Here is a 21,552-nt window from a genome sequence, read left to right on the forward strand (position 1 = left end):
TTACCAACCACAACTTGGCTTAATAAATGGTGGTTTGGGGATCCCTGGGTGGCGCAGCGGTTTGGCGCCTGCCTTTGGCCCAGGGCGCGATCCTGGAGACCCGGGATCGAATCCCACATCGGGCTCCTGGTGCGTGGAGCCTGCTTCTCCCTCTGCCTGTGTCTCTGCCTCTCTCTCTTTCTCTCTGTGTGACTATCATAAATAAATAAAAATGTTAAAAAAAAATTAGCCATTCATCTAAAAATAAATAAATAAATAAATAAATAAATAAATAAATAAATAAATAAATAAATGGTGGTTTGGGCAGGAATTTTATAACTGAAGACAAATACCTGTTCTATAGCATTTTCTTAATGATAAGTTGCATCAGTACAGAAAAAGACGAAAGGCTGAATTCTGATAACAAATAGGAAACACAACTTACTCTGCTCAACATTAAAAAAAAAAACTTCTTTATCAGCCATGTATCCTTGATATAAAAAAAAATATCTGTCCAATCTACTCGTTTTATATGTTCAAAAGATAAAACTGATGCTCAAATAGGTCTAAATTACAAAAGGAATATTTATCAGCTGAAATCATTTTTAAAGATTCCTAATCTAACTTCACTAATATTTGCCTGCAAAACCAAGATTCTCAGACGTATGTTGGAAAATAAAATATTTAAAGAAAAGATTTTTTTGTTTTTGTTTTATTCAGATACTTTTACTATACATTTTAGTATCAAGCATAAAGAAATATCTCTTGCTACTAATTTCTTAAAAATTGGTTTCCTAATTTCTTAGAAATAAGTCACATTATCAATTATGAGAGAGAAATTCCATAATAAAGTGCTTACTGCTCAGTTTGTGTTGAAAGTTTAAATCTGGGAAATAGAAAAATGGGAAGAGGAATAACAATATTGTTTAATGGTTGGATGTCACCATTATCTTTTCATTACTGTTACTATAGTAACATATATTCAAGTATGTCAAATTGTATCTTAGGACTTCTAAGCACTTTACAGAAATCTCTGTTACAAATTCCTATTCAGAAATAATTTTCCAATAACTAAGTTTTCTAACCACACTCAGTAAATTTTAGAATATTCTCCTATATTATACTCTAATTTTATTGTTTAGTCCACTGACGACATTTTCCTAAGTCACCTGATTATCCATCATACAATGATTAAAGTAGGATACATCTGGTTCCACAGTTCTTTTTATCTAAATTTAATCGTCTCTCCCACATTCTGCTATCATGTCAGAGAACCATATAATTTTATACCTAGAAAGAAATCTTTGAAATCTTGTAATTCAATGTTCTCATTCAAGTGCAAGAAGTGAGGCATCCAACTTGATGATAAACCAACCTGAATATATTAACTTGATGTCAGAACTTTAAAATTATATTTAAGAAACACTCTTTACCTTGTGTCATTTTTTAAAATTCTAAGAATGCTGACAATGATCCAGTTTAGTTGGGCAATAATGTATCTAAACCAGAATTTCTGAAGCAATTAATTACTAATGGCTTCTAACTCTCATCAAAATATAGCATGTTATACCTCTGAAAGACACAGAAAAATGCAATGGCTTTCCACCTCCACCCTGCTTCAAGGAAATATTAAGTATCCAAAAGGAGGGTGGCATTAAAACACATTACATATACTGACATACAGAAAACATACTTCAAACTCATGCTGGATTCTACACTGTAGAACAAAAGAAGCCACTTCCTCTAGGAACTCTGCCTTCAACAATGGGTCCCATTTCAATGTTAAAGGAGAATATACTGAGAGTTTACTTACTATCCAGAAATGTCTCACCCTCTGATTTTACAACCATCAGAGATACAGAAAAGTTGTGTCCATACCTTATAATGTTCTAAAGATGAATTTCCCACTCTTTCCAAAATGAAACTATTCTAGGATTTTAATGTGAGTACTAAAGAAGTATGTTGTGCATGTCCACGTAATTTATCTTCCAATTACCAACAAAGGATAAGTGAGTGGGGAGAAAGAAAGCGTGCATCAGCCACAGCTGACAAATCCTCTGCCAACATGCAAGAGAGCGCAGGAAAACCACAGTCACAGCACACAACGGGAAGGCTAAGCACAAACTGCTGCCAAATGTTGCAAGAACACATTGTGTTCTTCCAAAGCAAAATTCAATGTATCTCAGGCACTTTTATTTAAAAAATAAAAACTCTGAAAACATTTCTAGGCAAAAATTTAACAAACTTTAAGAATGGTCCTCTGTCAAAAGTAAAATGCAGGGAAGACCTTTTTTTTTTTTTTTTCTAGCTCCTTGCTTTCTACTTCAGGTAAGGTTCACTCACATCCATGGGGATTATAAATATGGATAAATGCTCACTAGAAAAAAAAATGCTCACTAGAAGAATTAAATGGGAAAGGTTGGCAATCTATAGCTCAATAATCCAACCATGCATTCATTAAACATTTATTGGATGTTTACCATCTGCCAAGCATAAGGGAGGCGCAGGGTGACATGAAAACTATTTGTCACAGAAAGGCAGCTTAAGTAATTAAAGGCAATGGGGAGTAAACCTTAGGTAAAACTAGAAAAAAAATGTGTCATTTGCTTTGCCTCTTCACTATCTTTGCCTCTCCTCATCCTCAACATCCTTACCAACTAGCAATAACAAATGCCAGAATTCTGAGATCCAGGGAGCACTACTGTTTTGTTTTACTATCCCAGAGGACACTTTATTATAAAGATAATAAGACCCATTTTTACTCCCTCTGCAGGGAATAAACATAGATACAGAAGTGCAGAAGGGTTGCCAACCTGCAGATTAACTGGTAATCCTCAGAAGCTGATTAATAACATCAAGAATGAATAAGTAAGCCAGTGCCTGTGTCTTTATTACAGCAAAAAAACTAAAATGCATGTTATTAAACTTAAAAAAAAAAAGCAAAAAACACAAGTAATACTACAAAATGAATGAAATGCAAATTAACAGAAAAAGCAACAAAATGAATTTTGTCTATTAGAATTCTCACCCATCATTAAGGCTCTTTTATGAATAAAAGCAAAAGTCTAGAACAGCAGTTTTCAAAGTGTGGTCCAAAGATCCTAGGGTCCTATATGGTCCCTGTTTTGCAAATACATATCTGCATATCTGTGTAAAGGCAGATTTTCCTCATATATTTCAACGAAAATAACATATCACAACAGACTGAATACAGAAATAGGTATGAAAATCCACTATCTTCTATTATGCCAAACAAAGCAAAAATGTAAAACAAGGCCACACTTTACACCAAATTTTATTTTGAAAAATATAGGTAATTTTTATAAAAGTATTTAGATTAATATGCAGCAGGTTTATAATTGTTATTTTTAATTGAACCAAAAAATTTTTTATTTCTTAATTTCTAATACAGTAAATATCACTAATTATAACCCACATAAATGAAAGCTCTTTGGATTCCTCAGTAAGTTTTAACAGTTGTAAAGAGGTCCCTGAGATGAAAAAGTTTGAAAACCACTTGTCTAGAGTTTACAAAAATGAAGATAATACTACTACCCAGTGGCACAAACTAGATAGTGCAATACTTATATACAAATTGGAGCTTGGGCAGCCCAGGTGGCTCAGTGGTTTAGTGCCGCCTTCAGCCCGGGGCATGATTCTGGAGACCCAGGATCGAGTCCCACGTCAGGCTTCCTGCATGGAGCCTGCTTCTCCCTCTTCCTGTGTCTCTGCCCCTCTCTCTCTCTCTCTCTCTCTCTCTCTCTCTCTGTTTCTCTCATGAATAAATAAATAAAACCTTTAAGAAAATATAATAACAAAATAAATTGGAGCCTTCAGAAATTTAATATCACATTTGCAATGGAAACCTACTTTTTAAACCACTTTTTAAAATACATAACAAGATTCACCCTACAGATTGCACTCTGGCTTTTAAAATTTTTTTATGGATCTATCCAAATTTTCATGTTCTCCTTACATTATCCATGCAAATTTATCTATTAAATACATTGAAAATATCAGGCTAATCTTGAAAAATATGAGGCTAGGGCAGCCCAGGTGGCTCAGTGATTTAGCGCCGCCTTCGGCCCATGGTGTGGTCCTGGAGACCCAGGATCGAGTCCCACATCAGGCTCCCTGCACTGAATGGAGCCTGCTTCTCCCTCCGCCTGTGTCTGTGCCTCTCTCTCTCTCTCATGAATAAATTAAATCTTTAAAAAAATATATAAGGCTAAAGCTAAGTAAATTTAATTAAATTGAAAATATGATTCTGATAGTACTGTACTGTAACAACACTGTGTGGTGGCAGATGAGAGCTACACTTGTGGAGAGCACAGCATAATGTATAGTCTTGTCCAATCGTTATGTCATAAACCTGAAACTAATGTAATATTGTGTGTTAACTATACTCAAATAAGAACAGAAAGAAAAAAAGAAAATATGATTCCTTAGCAAAGAAATATGTTCCTGATGCTTTCCAGTAACAGGGACATAAGTGCAGGATGACAGTGACTATGTAAACATAAAGATGCAGCGACTACTATAGAAACATATCAAGTACCCACAAATAAATGGCTATTAAATAAATCACCTATAATGAATGAAAACCTAATTCCATTTAAAATAATGAAATTTTCCACCAGGTATACATTTAGTGCCAAAATATGTACATATTACTTATCTAACATGATAGACTTAAGTTCTACTTTGATTCTTACTTTTTTGCCTGAGAAACATGGAATTTTCTTCATAAAGCTTTATCTAAGTACCCATGATAAGAAAAAAAATAGCCCTTACCCCAGTCCTGTTCATACAAGGCTTGGGAAAGGCACCATGATTCACTTATTGGCATGTGTGGATGCACAAAAATAAGATGTTTTGTGAGACTTAAGACTCCAAGAAAACTCTGTTACATAAATTATCAGCAACTTTTAACAAGGCACTTAAATACATGTGGTTTTTATTATATAAATATGCATAAATCTTACATATTACTTAAATACATAACTCTATTTAAGAGGGCCCTCCAAATATCAAATAAATATATTCCACTGAATGTCTTTGATATATCAGGCCTATACTATACAAATGAATAAAAAACTTATTTCCTGCACAAACACAACATGGCAATAAAAAGCAAAGTATGTTATGAGTTAATCTAAGTTTTTCAATGCAGCCAAATCATACAAAACACATGACTTAGGCAAAGACGGGGTAAATGAAAGGGAATCAGGGTTTACAAAAGATACTCTGGAAAGCACTTTGGAAACTTTCCTAATCCAAACAGAATATTTTGTTACTTTGCATAAATTGTAGGCAAGAACATTTTAATGGGAGACGGGGGACTTAACACTATAGTGTGGGTTTTTTGTAATGGCTATGTTTAAATACCTAAAAGTAACTTACAAAAAAGACTAGAAGTCTATGTAAGAATTTATCCTGAGAAAAAATTCAAAGATGGAATAAGCTGCATCAGAGTCGGTACAGTATTGTTCATAATAACAAAAATATAATCTAGATGATGATCAAGAGGAAAATGGTTAAGTGATGCACATGCATTCAGACACAGCCATTAAAATGTTAGTGCTTTAGCAATATGTAAAATGCTAAATATGAAAAAAGGAGCACACAAAATTGTATGTACAATATGATTACAGTAATATAAAAATAAGGATTGGAGGAAAGACTAAATGGAAGTGTACTGAAACAACAGTAGTGTGCTTTCATTTTCTCTATGTTCCAATGTTTTTGTAATACATTGTATTAAAACCTAGCCAGCTACCTCCACCTCCTACTCCACTTAAAACATACACAGGCACACACACAGAACAGCCAAAACCTATGGCAAAATTTAGCAGCATTAACATCCTGCATTGGTGTTGCATTGAAAAGATAATATTCTAGACAATTAGTAATAATACCCAGCAGCTAAAATATAGCATTATGCACTAAAGCTGAATCACCAGACTTCTCTAAGTTTAAAATCTGGTTACTTGAAGATGTGACCATCTGTTCTTAAGTCATACCTAGAAAGGATTATTATTAACAATAATAGTAAAATGCTTCTAACAAATATATTTGGTTTTCATTTTCTTTATCCACTAAAATAAATAATTTTAACAAAACAAGAGTGCTATACTGTCATACTTCAAAAACCATGCTCAACAGTTCCTTAGAGAGTAAAATAAGTACTATAAGTTGATACAGCATATATTATAAAGTAGGCATGTCACCATATTCACATAGTTTAGGTCTTTTAGGGCAGAATTGCTCTTTTTAAAATCAGAGACATTCAGATTTCTTTGTCCTCCAACATATGGGAGGCATCACAGCTCATTTAGAAAAACTATGAGAACATTGAAATGAAACTGGTTTCATTTAGAAAACCAGTGCAACAGACTATTTTCTAAGAAAAGTATTGGGAAATATACTTGAGCTGATTTTTACCTCCAAAATAGGTGATCCAAAAAAAATAAGTTACTTGTCTACTGATAGCCACATATCAAGAATTACTAAATATATTTATTATTTACAGTTGAAAATGAATTAGGAGGGTTTATATTTTTTCATAATTGTTTTATGTAGACAAATTTACTTTTAAAAATCTTTAACAACTACAAGCTTTAATGATGTTAATGCTGTTAATGCTTCTTTCCCATGGCCAGCTCTTACATGTTTAGCCTTTGAATTTTAAATTCAAGAAAGAGAAAGACAGATATTTCATAGAGGAACAGAATTCTATAAGAGCCAGATTATGTTTATAGACTATGGAAACTCTACTTCCTTTACAAAGACTTTTCCCTACTTTTAGCACTAAATTGGAATTTTTCTGTCAATTGGCAAATGCACTTTCTATTTGAACTAAATGCCATTTTATATTTCAACAGGTCTATTCAGACTCATCAAAGATCATTAGATGAAATACAGTTGTTGTACAAGACTAGTTTTCATTATAAATTTAAAAGGCAGTATCTTCAATGTAGAATGAGTCTATTGTAACTTCCTGTTATAGTCCAATAGTTAGGACTACAAATATAATTTTTAAAAAATCTATAAAAGCCCTTACAACTCTGTGATCCAAAGACTTTCCAAAGTTAATGCTTTTATTAAATAACTAAATCATAATTCTCTTTTAAGTATTTAATTTTTGATATTTTTATGGTACTAACAAAAATTTCCCAACCTACAGGCTATGAAATATTGACAAAAATACAGTTTTATGAAAATGCCATTTAAAGAGAAAATACAACCATGTTTTGGAGAAGCCAGAGAAGGAAGGGTGTACTATCTAATGAACTAACTAGAACAGCAGCCTGGGAAACATTTACCCTACATGTGAATTAACTGTGTATTTTGTCTTTCGACTTGACACTAGGTCATGGATTTCTACCTCCTCATAAAATACATTCCAATTTTAAAAGAAAACTTAATCCTCTAACCAATATTATTTTCTTTTGCCTGACTACATTAGTCAACAAAAACAGCCCTAAAAACGGGAAGGCTTGATATGAGGAGCTGAGACCATGCATTAGGTTTTCTATTGAAAAGGTTTCAGAGCAAACCTGTCTAACAATGTCTCACACGCCTCAAACTGCTTCAATTAATTCCTCAGAGATTATATTCTGAGAGTTGCTGTCAATTAATGCTCTCTGAAGGGAAATTTTCTTGGGTTTATGGGAACAAATTCATTAGCTAATTAATATCACCTATTAATAAAACCACAAAGAGATTTTATGAGCTTATTTGGTGTCAACCAACTAGCTCTCTCATCCAAATCCACTGTCCATCTTAAACTTTATAATCTGGTTTCTAAAATTTTCAAACTGCATCCTGGGAATCAAATACTCACCAGAGTCAAAGACCTTTTGTAAAGTCTTCAACCTACCTTTTCCATTTCTGGAAATGCCTGTTTATTCCTCTCAAAGCATAACTATCCACAATTCCTATGACTTCTTGGGTAACTTTTTTTCCCCTCATTATTTCTCTCTCCCAGTCTCAAGATCTCTATGGTTAAGAGCACAAACTAGATTCACTTACTATACACTTACTCTCTGTGTATGAATGCAGATAAGCTACTTAACTTTCTTCACGTTCTTAGGTTTTCCTATTTGTAGTAACAGTACCTATTTCAAAGAAACTGAGAGGATTAAATACAAGTAAACACACACGTAAATACAAGTAAAGTATTTATAACAGAACCTTGCATTAAAAAAAACTAAACGGCTGTTGGTAGTAGTGGCAGCAGTGGCATGTGCATGCTCATAGGTACTAGTAGTAGCAGTGAGGCTGCTACCACTGTAAAACTTAATCTTCTCTCCTGTGGATTTAATCACAGGCTTCAACCTTAGGTTACTGACTTCTAAAAAAACCTCTAGTTTCTTTTCCAAATTACAGTAAACCATTTTCATCTGGAAAACTCATGACTGACAATATTCAAAGTATCTAAGCAAATTCATCACTTCACTCCATTCTTCAACTTCCCCACTTACATTTCCTACTCTGACTTCTCACTATTCATTCAGTCTCTGAAGCTCAAAACCTTGGAGTCATCTCAGATTTCTACTGTTCTTCTGCCCCTGCATATTAATCAGATACCAAATTCTGCAGATTCTGCTCTTTCTCTCTTCCTAGATCCATCCCACCCAAGGTGGCTAGAGCTCTCTCGCTTGGTCCCTCATGCTCAGATTTCTGCCTTTGCTTGTAGGTCTGATTTACCACTTCATTTCTTTTTTACATAAAACACTAGCTTCTATCACAGTATGTTTTCCTATTACTGGTTTTCTGTTGTCTTGTACACCCAAGTCTAAGCTCAACAACTCACCTTTTAAGATTTTAAAAGTCAGCTCTTTCATGATTCAACTTTATTTCCACTTGAGCAAGAATTGTCTGCAGCTGACTCATACATCACTTTAGTCACTGTGCCTGCTGATGACCTCATAGTAACTGAAATACGTGCTGCCTCCACTTCTCTGCTTAGGCCCATTCTATTCATTCCTTGAGGCCTAAGTCAAAACTCAGACCCTCACTAACCTGAAATGCTCATTCACTCTGCTCTCTCTTCCCTTTACTGGCATTACTCAGCATCGTACCTTGTGGAATACTATGCTGGTCTCCACATTTTCACAGCCTAGCATTTATTGTGACAAAACATAAATCTGTTACGTTAAATGGCTTACCTTATACTTTTTTAATACTCTACCTTACACTTTTTGTTTACCCTAGAGCATATCTATCTATAAGGTGACCTTTATTTAATATGCACCACACTGTGCCTACTTGGGGAGTTCCAAAAGTTTTGATACTCCAAGGCAGTAGTCGGCAAACATTTCTAGAAAGGGCCAAATGGTAAATATTTTTGGCTTTGCAGGACATGTATGTTCTGTCACATATTCTTCTTGTTTTCAACTACATAAAAATGTAAAAAAGCATTGAGAGTCCTACAAATAGGCTATGCATAGGCTGGATTTCAGCCACAGGCCATAGTTCACCAGCCCCTGCCTCCCCTAAGGAACAGTGCAGTATTTTATACAGAATCTCTGTATCAGTATCAATATTTAACTAATTTTTCTAAATGTTGGTTGGTCAAGCACTTCACATGACTTTTGAGTTCTAACATAAAACAAATAGCCCTTGAATTCTTACCAGCTCTTTCAGACTTCTCTTTCTGTTCCCGTAACTCCTCTCCCTGGGTAGTCATCTGTTTGATGCGACTACGGAGTTGAGCAATTTCTTCTTCTTTCATTTCCAGGGTTTCATGCATCTGACGTTTTGTCTCTGCTATTACCATTCCCTAAACAGAAGCGCAGGTACTAAAGCGTTTGCATAACAAAACTGCATCATCAGTAGCATATATAAACTTACTTAAAAGGCAGAAAACATACTATTTCTTACTAAGTACAAAATAAGAATTATTTTAGTATTTCACAAATTGAAGTCTGTGTTCTGCACTCTATACGATCCTATATACTATAATAACTGATTACCTGGCAGATCAGGGTTATTAATATGAAAAACTATTTTAATAGTAAGTTTAATCTTTTGAGTATTAAAAACACATTTTAATTAAAAGACTTATTTTATAATCTTACTATAAATGTCTGCTATAATTTTCCCTATCTTAGTAAAGAGTTTATAATGAACAAAATATAGCCTTTTGTACTTGGCTCAGGGCCACCATAATCTGTGCTGGAACATGGGGAGAGCCTCAAAGGCTACTGAAGGTGGAAGGTTACTGCTGCCACAAAGATGGGCTAAGACTGTGATACAGGTATACCTGCTTTTTCTCTTTTCTCTTGTGACAGTCCCTGGTCCCACCACCACCCATCACTACTGTCAGTGAGGCACCCCCACTCCTCCAATTTGCTAATTGCTACTGTCCTCCAACTCTCTGGATAATGTACACATGAAATGAGGGTCACTAGAGGGAAAAGGAATAAATATTATATCCTGAATCAGACATTTGCAACTAACAAAAAACAGGATGGTTCGACTTGGCTCTTGAAATAAGATTTTGTGACAGCTATTTTACGATCTTCAAATTATTACTTTGCTTTCAGGGTTTGTCACATCTTGGTTTAGGGTATGACTCTTCCAGGTGGTTCATTTTAGTGGACAGATAAAAACCAGGTAAGTGGGGATTACACAAAATTTCAAACAAGATCGCTGACCTTCAGTTTCTTCAAAAACCAAATCACAATGGAGAAAAAGAGACATGGAGAGAAAGAGGGCAATGGAACCTATAGATTAAAAGAAGTCTTAAAAGTCGTATCAACCAATTACAATGAAAGAAACTTACTTAGATCTTGATTCATCAAAATGGGAAAAAAACGTATGAGACAAAAGGCAAAATCTGAAACTAACTAGATAGACGATAGTATTAAGAAATTATGAAAGTTTTAGAGATGATCATGATAATGCAATTACAGTTCTATAAAAAGTCTTTTATTTAAAAAATACACCTAAATGTTTATGTAAGAAATTATGAGATTTCTTGGATTTGCTCTACAACAAAGTAAATTCTAGGTTGAGGATAATAAGGATTGGGCATGTACAGATAAAACATTAGTCCTGAGATGTTAACTGTTGAAGCTGCATGGTGGGTTCACTTTTTTAAATGGGCCTTCATGAAGTATACGGAGTAGAATCTAACAAAATGACATCATAGCATGAAAATACTGCTAATACATTTCAAAAGCAGAACATCTCTGACATGTCCTTAATTGCATGGCCATTTAAAATACTGTAGCTGTAAAGTAGCCTATTGAAGAAAATGGTAGACGATGTGAACCAACTAGGAGCTGCTTTAGAAAAGGAACCAACCCAAGAACTTGGGGCTGAAAGACTTAACTTAAAAGCGCTTGCCAATGAATTTTCAGTTGCCTCTGCTGTCATAGCCATAGCTGTTGGTCCAACTCTACACTGCCAATCTCACCTGTATATACCAAAATTCAATTGTAGAAACTTCTATTTATACTAATCTATACACTACCACTTCTTCATTTAGGTAATTTATCTGAGAGACTAATCTGCTTCCATTAAAGATAATATTTAATATCATTCACATTCAGTAATGCCTTAGCTATAAAAAATTCTTTTCTCTAGAAAATAGTTAGGTACTGTAAACAGATTTCTTTTGCAACATTATTCTAATCTAGAAATCAAAATGCTGACTGGGATCAAAAAGTCACAGAGAATCAGTTTTACATGATACACATCGAATGCTAATTGTTATTTAAATTTCAAAATTACAACAAAAAGATTTTTCATGGAAGCAGCTATAATAATAACTTTGGAAAGCATAAGCCTGAATGCTTCTAACTGCTTTCAAAAGTGAATTCTGGGGCCCCCTGATAAATTTTAGTATCATAAGGTTTATTGGTTTACCTTATCTTGTTCAAGCTGTTCAATTAAGTTCTTTGCATCACGCAACTGAGTGATAAGTTTAGTCTTCTCAGCCATATGAAGCTCCTAAAAAAATTTTAAAAATTCATTTCCATCTCTAATAAAGCTTCTCCTCATATGAGAACTCTATAAACATTTTAATCTAATTTGGATACTTCTCAATACAATAAGAGCAAAGTATATAGGAGGTCTGAAAAGGATGGTGTAAGTGCTATGAAGCCCAGGGCACTTGGGAGTCCTCTCCAAGCTGTCTATGGAGAAGGGGAAGGCTCTGCAGAGGAGGAGGGAAGTGCAGGCCACGCTGGAGCCTGTGGATCTAGCTTTACAGGGTTACAGTACACCAAACACATTTGCTCTTTTACCTTCATCTTTTCTAGTTCTTGAAGCCTTTCATCTAGTTGTTCTTGCAGGGCTTCTTTTTCACTGGTTAATAGGGCACATTGTTCCTTATGTGACTGAATTGTTTCCTTACAACGCTGCAGTAGATTCTCTTGCCTCTTAATTCTCTGCTGAAGTACTTCCAGTGTTTTAGCAGAAGCTCCATCTACCACTATCAAAAATAAGCAGCACAGGCAGTGTTCAGTGAGGAACATGATCAGTAAGGAACAGAACGGCTCTCTGGGAACAGTTCCTCTGTCAGTACACAGGGGTGCATCCCCACCCCAATGCTCTGCTATCCTCTGAGCCAGACCAAGAAGGGAGAGGTATCCTTCCCAACCTCAACTCTCACCATGTGTATGATCTGTATCTGAAGAATCTGAGGGAGTGCCTACCCCAAATGGCACAAAACACTCATTAGTTAACTAACATTAACTGAATCCACCCTCAAAAGACAGTTTGATGACCATCTTTTGTTATTCAAAAGTGCCCTATGTGTCCTTGGCTCCCATCTCCAAAGGATTAATCAAGAATTTTTTCCACTGCATTCTAATCTGTCCCTGAGAGTTCTGCATTCTCCACACATTTATGACTTATGAGTTAAGTTTTCATACCCCGAAGGGAATTTCAGGACCCTTTCTAGGCTGGCTGCTCAGACAGATAGCTAGCTGTTCAGCACCTCGCTCTGGTGCAGGCTGGACTAAAAGTTTATCACAAATACCTCTGAAAGAGCCAATAAACAAAAAAACGGGAATTTTACTGAATACATGTACCTACAGCCTCAAAGAGTATGGAGGTCTATAACTGGATTTTTAGACAAAATTTAACTGTTTCTTCCTTTCTAATTAGAAAACAAATAATAGAGCAAATATAGAAATCTTTGAATGTAGAAATATGTAAGCAATATTACTTAAAAACTGAAATAGCCAAACAATGAAAATAGCAAATTCATTACTCTTAAACAATACTGACCCTGTTTATATGAAAGCTAGCTACTGTTATCAATAAAACAGTGTAATATAATGAATTTTAGTATATGTGCTGCTGAAGTGAACACTACAATGAATTTTAATTACAATGAAAATGTGGTGCTCACAGACTTTCAAGTCTTAAAACAATTACTTAGCTTTGTTCTGAAGAACAATAACAAGTAAAGAAACAAAACAACAAAACTCTTGCATCTTCCTGGAGGACCCTCCTGCCTTAGACACCTCCCAGCACCCCTTCCCTCAGTCATGCCCTGGAAACTGTCAACATCCTCCTCTAGTTTTTATTTTTTATTTTTTTATTTTTTTAAAGATTTTATTTATTTATTCATGATAGTCACACAGAGAGAGACAGAGAGGCAGAGACACAGGCAGAGGGAGAAGCAGGCTTCATGCTGGGAGCCCGACGTGGGATTCGATCCCGGGTCACCAGGATCGCGCCCCGGGCCAAAGGCAGGCGCCAAACCGCTGCGCCACCCAGGGATCCCCTCCTCTAGTTTTTAAATTAACTTTTTGACAAGATGAAGCTTACCTACTGGCTCTATATCACTGTCTATGTTCTCTTTAGAGATGTCTTCAGTCTGTGGTTCCATCGGAGAGAATGGTTTTGGTAAATCAACATTCATTGGACCATTCCGTAACCGCTGTTTCAGCAGAGAAACCTAAAAAAGAAATGTGCCTTAGGAAAAAAATGAGGGGCGCCTGGGTGGCTCAACAGGTTAGGTGTCTGACTCTTGGTTCTGGCTCAGGTCACGGTCTCAGGGTTGTGAGACTGAGCCCTGTCTCTGGGTCCATGCTGAGCAGGGAGACTGCTTAAGATTCTCTCTCTCCTGGCCTTGCCCACCCCCCACTCTCCCAGCCCACATGTGCTCTCCCTAAAAAAATAAAATGAGAAATTACAGCAGTACTTTCTTTAAAACATAGAGGGGACAGAGTAAAGGATATTCTTTTTCAATATACTGGGAGGAGGGGAGGACCAAAATAATATGTTTATTCCCAGTGTAGTTGATTTTTATATTTGCTATTTTCATTTATAGTTGGCCAAAAGATACAGTAAATTTAAAAATTATACTGAAAAATAACACAAAAGCAAGAATTTTAAAAATAGGCCATTTTATAACATCTGGAACCTATTGCGATATCCCATCAAAACCCCCGTAATTTTTCTTTACCCAAAAATTCCGCTCTTTTTATTTTAATCTTTTACCTGAGTCTGGAGAACACTGATATGCTGATCTTTTTCCTCTAAAGATGCATCAAACTCCTCTTGGAGATGTTTTTTTGCTTGCTGATCCATTTGGAGCTCCTAAAACATAAAGGATTTTATAAATAGTTTTCAGTAAAAAGCAAAAAAATATAAACTTGAAGTTTTCAAAGTTTAAAAACATGATCAAACCAGATTTGCATTTTTCTTAAGATGAGGTATCAGCAACAATAATTAGAGTAGAATCAATAGGTAAAACATTAGTATTTGTCCATTGGGACATGAATTCTATTCCTTAAAAAAACTGAGATCCAAGAAGAGAAAGTGTATTTTTAGAGCAGTAATGACTGCTCAGTGATGATAATAATGCAGAGAGGATAAAACAATTGCTTAAGATAAAGAAAAAAACTTTATCCTACTTTCAGCCATCTTATGACTTGTGCTATCTTATATGCACTTGATCTAAAACTACATTGTTTTATACCAAACAGCCATAGCCAATAGAGCTTTCCTCCTCCCAATACATGAAAGCAGTCAATAGCCAAAGTCAGAAGCCTCCTTAATTGTAAAGTGAAAAGACTGAACTACAAACAGAAAATTTTCAAGTTCCTGAAATTACTCAAAAAGCTACTTTCTTTAGATCATTAATGAGCCTTCCTCACTAAATCCAATGACCTTTACCTCTCTATTATACCAGTCACCAATAATTCCTCAGTTTAGATGCTCGCTCTCTGGGGCTTCAGGCTCCTGTCTATACTCCTGTCTCTTAATTTCCTCTACCTGCTTCACAGATTCTATGGGCATCTATTCCTCTGGGTTCAGTCCTGTGTCCTTGGTGCTTCTTCCTTATATGTACTCCAACAGAATCCTAGAGATTACAATCTGGTACATGCAAGACATACAATCAAAACCTTTCTATTTTTTTAGGATTCCTAACTTTTCTAATTTCCTAAGCTCAAAATATTCAAAGTCGGGGATCCCTGGGTGGCTCAACAGTTTAGCGCCTGCCTTCCACCCAGGGCGTGGTCCTGGAGTCCCAGGATGGAGTCCCACGTCAGGCTCCCTGCATGGAGCCTGCTTCTCCTTCTGCCTGTGTCTCTGCCTCTCTCTCCCTCTGTGACTCTCATGAATAAATAAAATCTTAAAAAAATATATTCAAAGTCACATTTTACCTACTTTTGTTGATCCCTACGTATAACTAATATATTTTTACTGCTTTCTCTACGATGTTTAAGTCCTATTCTTTCTACATCTACAACCACAGTGCAGAACTTTATAATTTCAATGACTAATTTCCTTCAGGAGCCTTCTAGAGAGAAATCTTACCCCAAGTCTGACTTAATCCATCCCTTACACATTTGCTAGAAAATTTTCCCAAACAATATTTTCTTTTTTTTAATGATAAATTTATTTTTTATTGGTGTTCAATTTGCCAACATACAGAATAACACCCAGTGCTCATCCCGTCAAGTGCCCCCCTCAGTGCCCGCCACCCAGTCACCCCCACCCCCCCACCCTCCTCCCCTTCCACCACCCCTAGTTCGTTTCCCAGAGTTAAGAGTCTTCATGTTCTGACTCCCTTTCTGATATTTCCTACCCATTTCTTCTCCCTTCCCCTCTATTCCCTTTCACTATTATTTATAGTCTCCAAATGAATGAGACCATAGAATGTCCTTCTCCGATTGACTTATTTCACTCAGCATAATAACCTCCAGTTCCATCCATGTGGAAGCAAATGGTGGGTATTTGTCGTTTCTAATGGCTGAGTAATATTCCATTGTATACATAAACCACATCTTCTTTATCCATTCATCTTTCGATGGACACCGAGGCTCCTTCCACGGCCAAAGAATATTTTCAAAGACTTACAGCAATGCCCTCTTTTTGCATAGTTCAAATTTACTAATTTCAAAATACTAAAGCACTAACTGTCCTCTATTCACCCCCACACCTACACTGCTTCAAGATCACATTTGTACTGTTCCTCTCAATAAAGACTCCTGGTTTGACTCTTCCCACAGCAGTAGTCTCCAAATGCCAGTCTTTGAATCAGGGCAGGTCCAGAATGAAGTCTTCACTGATCCATGGTGAAAAAACAAACAGAAAGCCAACAGAAGAGAGTTTTTCTTTTATTTAAACAACTGTCCTTTATTCTGAGAATATGTCCTTCCTAATCTTGTTATTTAAAAAAAAAAAAAAATCTGTCAGGGCATCTGGCTGCCTCGGTTGGAAAAACATGTGACTCTTGATCCTGGGGTTGTGAGATACATGTAAAAATTACTTAAAAATTAAAAAAAAAAAAAAGTATTTCTTTCATGAAATAATGACAATAAAAGAATCTGGTTTCTTACTCTCAATGTCCTTACTTGAAAAAATAAGTTTGCAGCTCTGGGGTACCTCAGTGGCTCAGCTGGTTGAGCTTCAGGCTCTTGGTTTCAGCTCAGCTCAGCAAGGAGTCTAGTTGAGATACTCCCCTCTGCCCTCCCCCACATAAGCGCTCACTGGCTCTTGGGCATGCACGCTCACACTCGCCTGTGCTCCCTCTCTCTCTCAAATAAGTAAGTCTTTAAAAAAAAGTCTGCAGCTCTACAACAATTCTCCTTTCCCCCAAGGAATTGGAAGGTAATTTTTCAGTCCATGAAATCCAGAAGTCTGGAATATACTGTCCTCCATGACTTTGCAGAGGCCAATTATTTAGTATGAACAGCCACACATCTCTTTAATAGTAATGTGATCCTTTACTTTCCTTAAAATTCATTTCTTCCAAATAATTTTCTACATCCTACCATACCAAACTCTGTTACATGCCATCCCTAACAGCCAACAAAAATTCCTCAATTTATATGATGGTGTTCAGGTTTTAAATGTTTTCCATCTCCCCCTTTCTTTCATATATAAAAAATACTTGGATAAAATGACAGCATATTTTCTTTTCCCTCCCCCTTCTACCTTACCCTATTCTACCAATAAGCACTCCATAATTAGTCAAGACTACAGTTACAAAAAAAATTTTAAAAATAAAAAATAAAAAAAGGCTATAGTTACAAAGGAACTTAAGAACTATCTACTTCTATTCTGACTACAGTCCACAGGCTGGCTATCTCACTAGCTATCCTGGATCCTAGTATCTAGAGTCATTTCTTACTTAAATTTCTTGTGATTAGACTTTTAGTGTATATCTACACTATTTGAACTTTTAAGTACAATAATAATAAATGGTTATATAATATTACTAAATACAACAACTAATTCAATAATGTTCTTATTTTTGGCCATTCAGACTGCTTCCAAATTTTGGCAAACTTTGGAATTAACTTTTTTAAAAAAAGATTTTATTCTTCCATTTGACAGAGAGAGAGAGCAAGAGAGCACAAGCAGGAGTAGCAGCAGAGGGAGACGGAGAAGCAGGTTTCCCACTGAGCAGGGAGCTCAAAGAGGGGCTTGATCCCAGGACCAAAACACAAACTGAAGGCAGATGCTTAACCAACTGAGTACCCTAGAATTAAGATTTTTATGCATATGATTTACAAGGTCTTTCTGATTATGTCCTGAGAGAAATATCTTGATAAGTAGAATGTATCAAATACATTAACTGTTCCACTATTTTTTATCTCAGCCCTGTGCTACCCATTATGTTCAGATGTGTTTCAAACTGCAAAAGAACTCTTCCTCCCTGAAGTTAGCTTTGAGAACGGCAGCTGTTTATAATGAACTGCATTTGAGTAAGCCTAGAAAAAGAACATACCATGCACAGACAAAAGGACAGAGAAAGGAGGAAACAGCTAAGAATGTCTACATTAATTCCACATTTAACTGGCCTTAAAAGGAAATCAGAGAACCCTATCATCTTAGATGAGCTCATAATTTTCACAGTTCAATTACCTTCTCATAGTAAGATACTGCTATTTAATATCTGTTGATGTTATAAGACTCCAAATCAGGCTAAGTAAATTACAGGGTAAAGATTAGAAATGGGAGGAGGGGCAAGATGGCGGAAGAGTAGGGTCTCCAAATCACCTGTCTCCACCAAATTACCTAGAAAACCTTCAAATTATCCTGAAAATCTATGAATTCGGCCTGAGAATTAAAGAGAGAACAGCTGAAATGCTACAGCGAGAAGAGTTCGCGCTTCTATCAAGTACAACTTGCTTTTGGCCACTCTGCACTGAGCAAAATGACTAGAAGGAAAACCTCACCTCAAAAGAAAGAATCAGAAACAGTCCTCTCTCCCGCAGAGTTACAAAATCTGGATTACAATTCAATGTCAGAAAGCCAATTCAGAAGCACTATTATACAGCTACTGGTGGCTCTAGAAAAAAGCATAAAGGACTCAAGAGACTTCATGACTGCAGAATTTAGAGCTAATCAGGCAGAAATTAAAAATCAATTGAATGAGATGCAATCCAAACCAGAAGTCCTAACGACGAGGGTTAATGAGGTGGAAGAACGAGTGAGTGACATAGAAGACAAGTTGATAGCAAAGAGGGAAACTGAGGAAAAAAGAGACAAACAATTAAAAGACCATAAAGATAGAATAAGGGAAATAAACGACAGCCTGAGGAAGAAAAACCTACGTTTAATTGGTGTTCCCGAGGGTGCCGAAAGGGACAGAGGGCCAGAATATGTATTTGAACAAATTCTAGCTGAAAACTTTCCTAATCTGGGAAGGGAAACAGGCATTCAGATCCAGGAAATAGAGAGATCCCCCCCTAAAATCAAGATTAGAAATGTTTTTGTTTACCTTTTTCCTTCATTTAATTCATTAACAAATATCCATTATGCTAGAATTTGACATAATACACAATATTTGCTTATATGGAATTGTTTTGTTCTCCATAAAATATTATATATAATATTTTATAAAATTTTTATTTATATATAAGTATTATATATCCATATAATATTATATATTATCCATATAATATATCTCCATAAAATATTAGGAGAAATGTTCATGGATTCTACTCATGCATATACTCATAACAACATGAGGAAGATATAAAGTACTAAGGACTATTTTCTGAAAAAAAAAAATTTCTTTTTTTTTTACTGTCCACAGTATTTATTGGTTGTTTACTCATAAAGGGAAACCATTCCATAACCCAATATTTATGTTTCATAGTTTAGGAACAAAGGTTAGTGACAAACTTCCATGAAACTCAACCCAAAGAAATTCTTTACATTCCTAAATTATTTTACACCCTGAAAGATACCAGCCTTCTTCATCTCCTCAAAATCTTTCATGGAATCATAATTTCTGTAGAAAACTACATTAGCCTTCTTTCCTAGTTTGGCCACAGCCAACATAAAAAGCTGTGACCCCCAAGCATACAGTGAATGTTCCAACAATATGAAATTGTACATATTTGGTCAAAAGACCTCACATCTGAGGTTTCGTCAAAGCACTGGAAGTCATGATAGTTATTCTCCTCGACACCAACCTCAAACCCAACATCCTTCCTATTACCTTGAATAGCTTGATATAATAAAGAACATTATACTGTTTTGCCCAGTATAAGTCAATAAGGTACTAATGAAATGGTGTGTAACTTCTATTCAGGCTTTAATTCCAAAGAAACAAAACATTTTATGACTTACAGCACTCTGAATGTTTAAATACTAATCATGATTTTATGGGTTATACTATTTAGATGAGGAAATCTTTTTGTGAACAAAATTTAAAATATCCAGACCCTCATTTATCTGTGTAGTATTTACATATATATTACTGAATAAATCTCTCTTCATGTAACTGGAACCAGGGTTATGGCTCAGAAATATATCTTAGCTACTACAAAAATACTATAGATACGCACCAAAACGAATTTACGAAAGAAAGAAAGAAAGAAAGAAAGAAAGAAAGAAAGAAAGAAAGAAAGAAAGAAAGAAAGAAAGAAAGAAAGAAAAAAGAATTTACTATATGGCCTCTAGACCCCTTATTTCTCCTCCTTTCCCTTATTGGCTGTCTCCTAGCCATTTTATTGATTATAGTCTTTTTTTTTTTTTTTGATTATAGTCTTGATTAAAAGCAGCATGTTAGATAGAAGACAACCCCAAAGATTCCAAGTCCTAATCCCCGAAACTGGAGCATATTAGGAGAATTTGCATATGTGATCAAATTAAGAGCCTTGAAATAAGGAGATTATCATGGATTATCTGTGTGGGCCCAATCTAATTACAGGGGTCCTTAAAATCAGAACCTTTCCCAAGTGAGTTCAGAGAGAAGGGGAGGAATGATTATAGTAGAATGGGCAGAGATGTAACACTGATAGTTTTGAAGATGGAGGAAAGAAGCTATGTATCAGAGTACATGGCAGCCTCAGAAGCTGAAAATGGCAAAGAAACAGATTGTCCCTCTGAACCTTCATTAAGAAACAGTCCAACTGACACCTTAATTATAGCCAAGTAAGACTAATTTGACTAAGTAAATTCTGAGATTTGTGTTGTTTTAATCCATTAAATTTGTGGTAATTTGCTGCCGCAGCAATAGAAACCTAACACAAAAAATTAATAAGGCAGGAAACCACAAATGTTGGAGAGGATGCAGAGAAAAGGGAACCCTCTTACACTGTTGGTAGGAATGTGAACTGGTGCAGCCACTCTGGAAAACTGTGTGGAGGTTCCTCAAAGAGTTAAAAATAGACCTGCCCTACGACCCAGCAATTGCACTGTTGGGGATTTACCTCAAAGATACAGATGCAATGAAACGCTGGGACACCTGCACCCCGATGTTTATAGCAGCAATGTCCACAATAGCTAAACTGTGGAAGGAGCCTCGGTGTCCATCGAAAGATGAATGGATAAAGAAGATGTGGTTTATGTATATAATGGAATATTACTCAGCCATTAGAAACGACAAATACCCACCATTTGCCTCAACGTGGATGGAACTGGAGGGTATTATGCTGAGTGAAGTAAGTCAATCGGAGAAGGACAAACATTATATGTTCTCATTCATTTGGGGAATATAAATAATAGTGAAAGGGAATATAAGGGAAGGGAGAAGAAATGTGTGGGAAATATCAGAAAGGGAGACAGAACATAAAGACTCCTAACTCTGGGAAACGAACTAGGGGTGGTGGAAGGGGAGGAGGGTGGGGGGTGGGG

General features: G+C 35.8%; 1 protein-coding gene across 7 annotated transcripts in view; it reads right to left on the reverse strand.

The window, feature by feature from the left end:
• Nucleotides 1-21,552, reverse strand: part of GOLGA4 (golgin A4) — a 123,931-nt gene that overhangs the window by 51,442 nt on the left and 50,937 nt on the right. For 5 of the 7 annotated variants that reach the window (XM_072793389.1, XM_072793388.1, XM_072793393.1 and 2 more), the window contains 5 exons: nt 14,449-14,547; nt 13,774-13,903; nt 12,240-12,427; nt 11,860-11,943; nt 9,619-9,766 (listed from right to left, as the gene is read on the reverse strand). In XM_072793389.1, the coding sequence (XP_072649490.1) occupies nt 9,619-9,766; nt 11,860-11,943; nt 12,240-12,427; nt 13,774-13,903; nt 14,449-14,547 (649 nt within the window). The remainder of the gene's footprint in view (nt 1-9,618; nt 9,767-11,859; nt 11,944-12,239; nt 12,428-13,773; nt 13,904-14,448; nt 14,548-21,552) is intronic. The other 2 variants (XM_072793394.1, XM_072793391.1) reach the window with 1 other exon arrangement.

This window comes from Canis lupus, chromosome 22 (assembly GCF_048164855.1).
Source record: "Canis lupus baileyi chromosome 22, mCanLup2.hap1, whole genome shotgun sequence".
Lineage (NCBI taxonomy): Eukaryota > Metazoa > Chordata > Mammalia > Carnivora > Canidae > Canis > Canis lupus.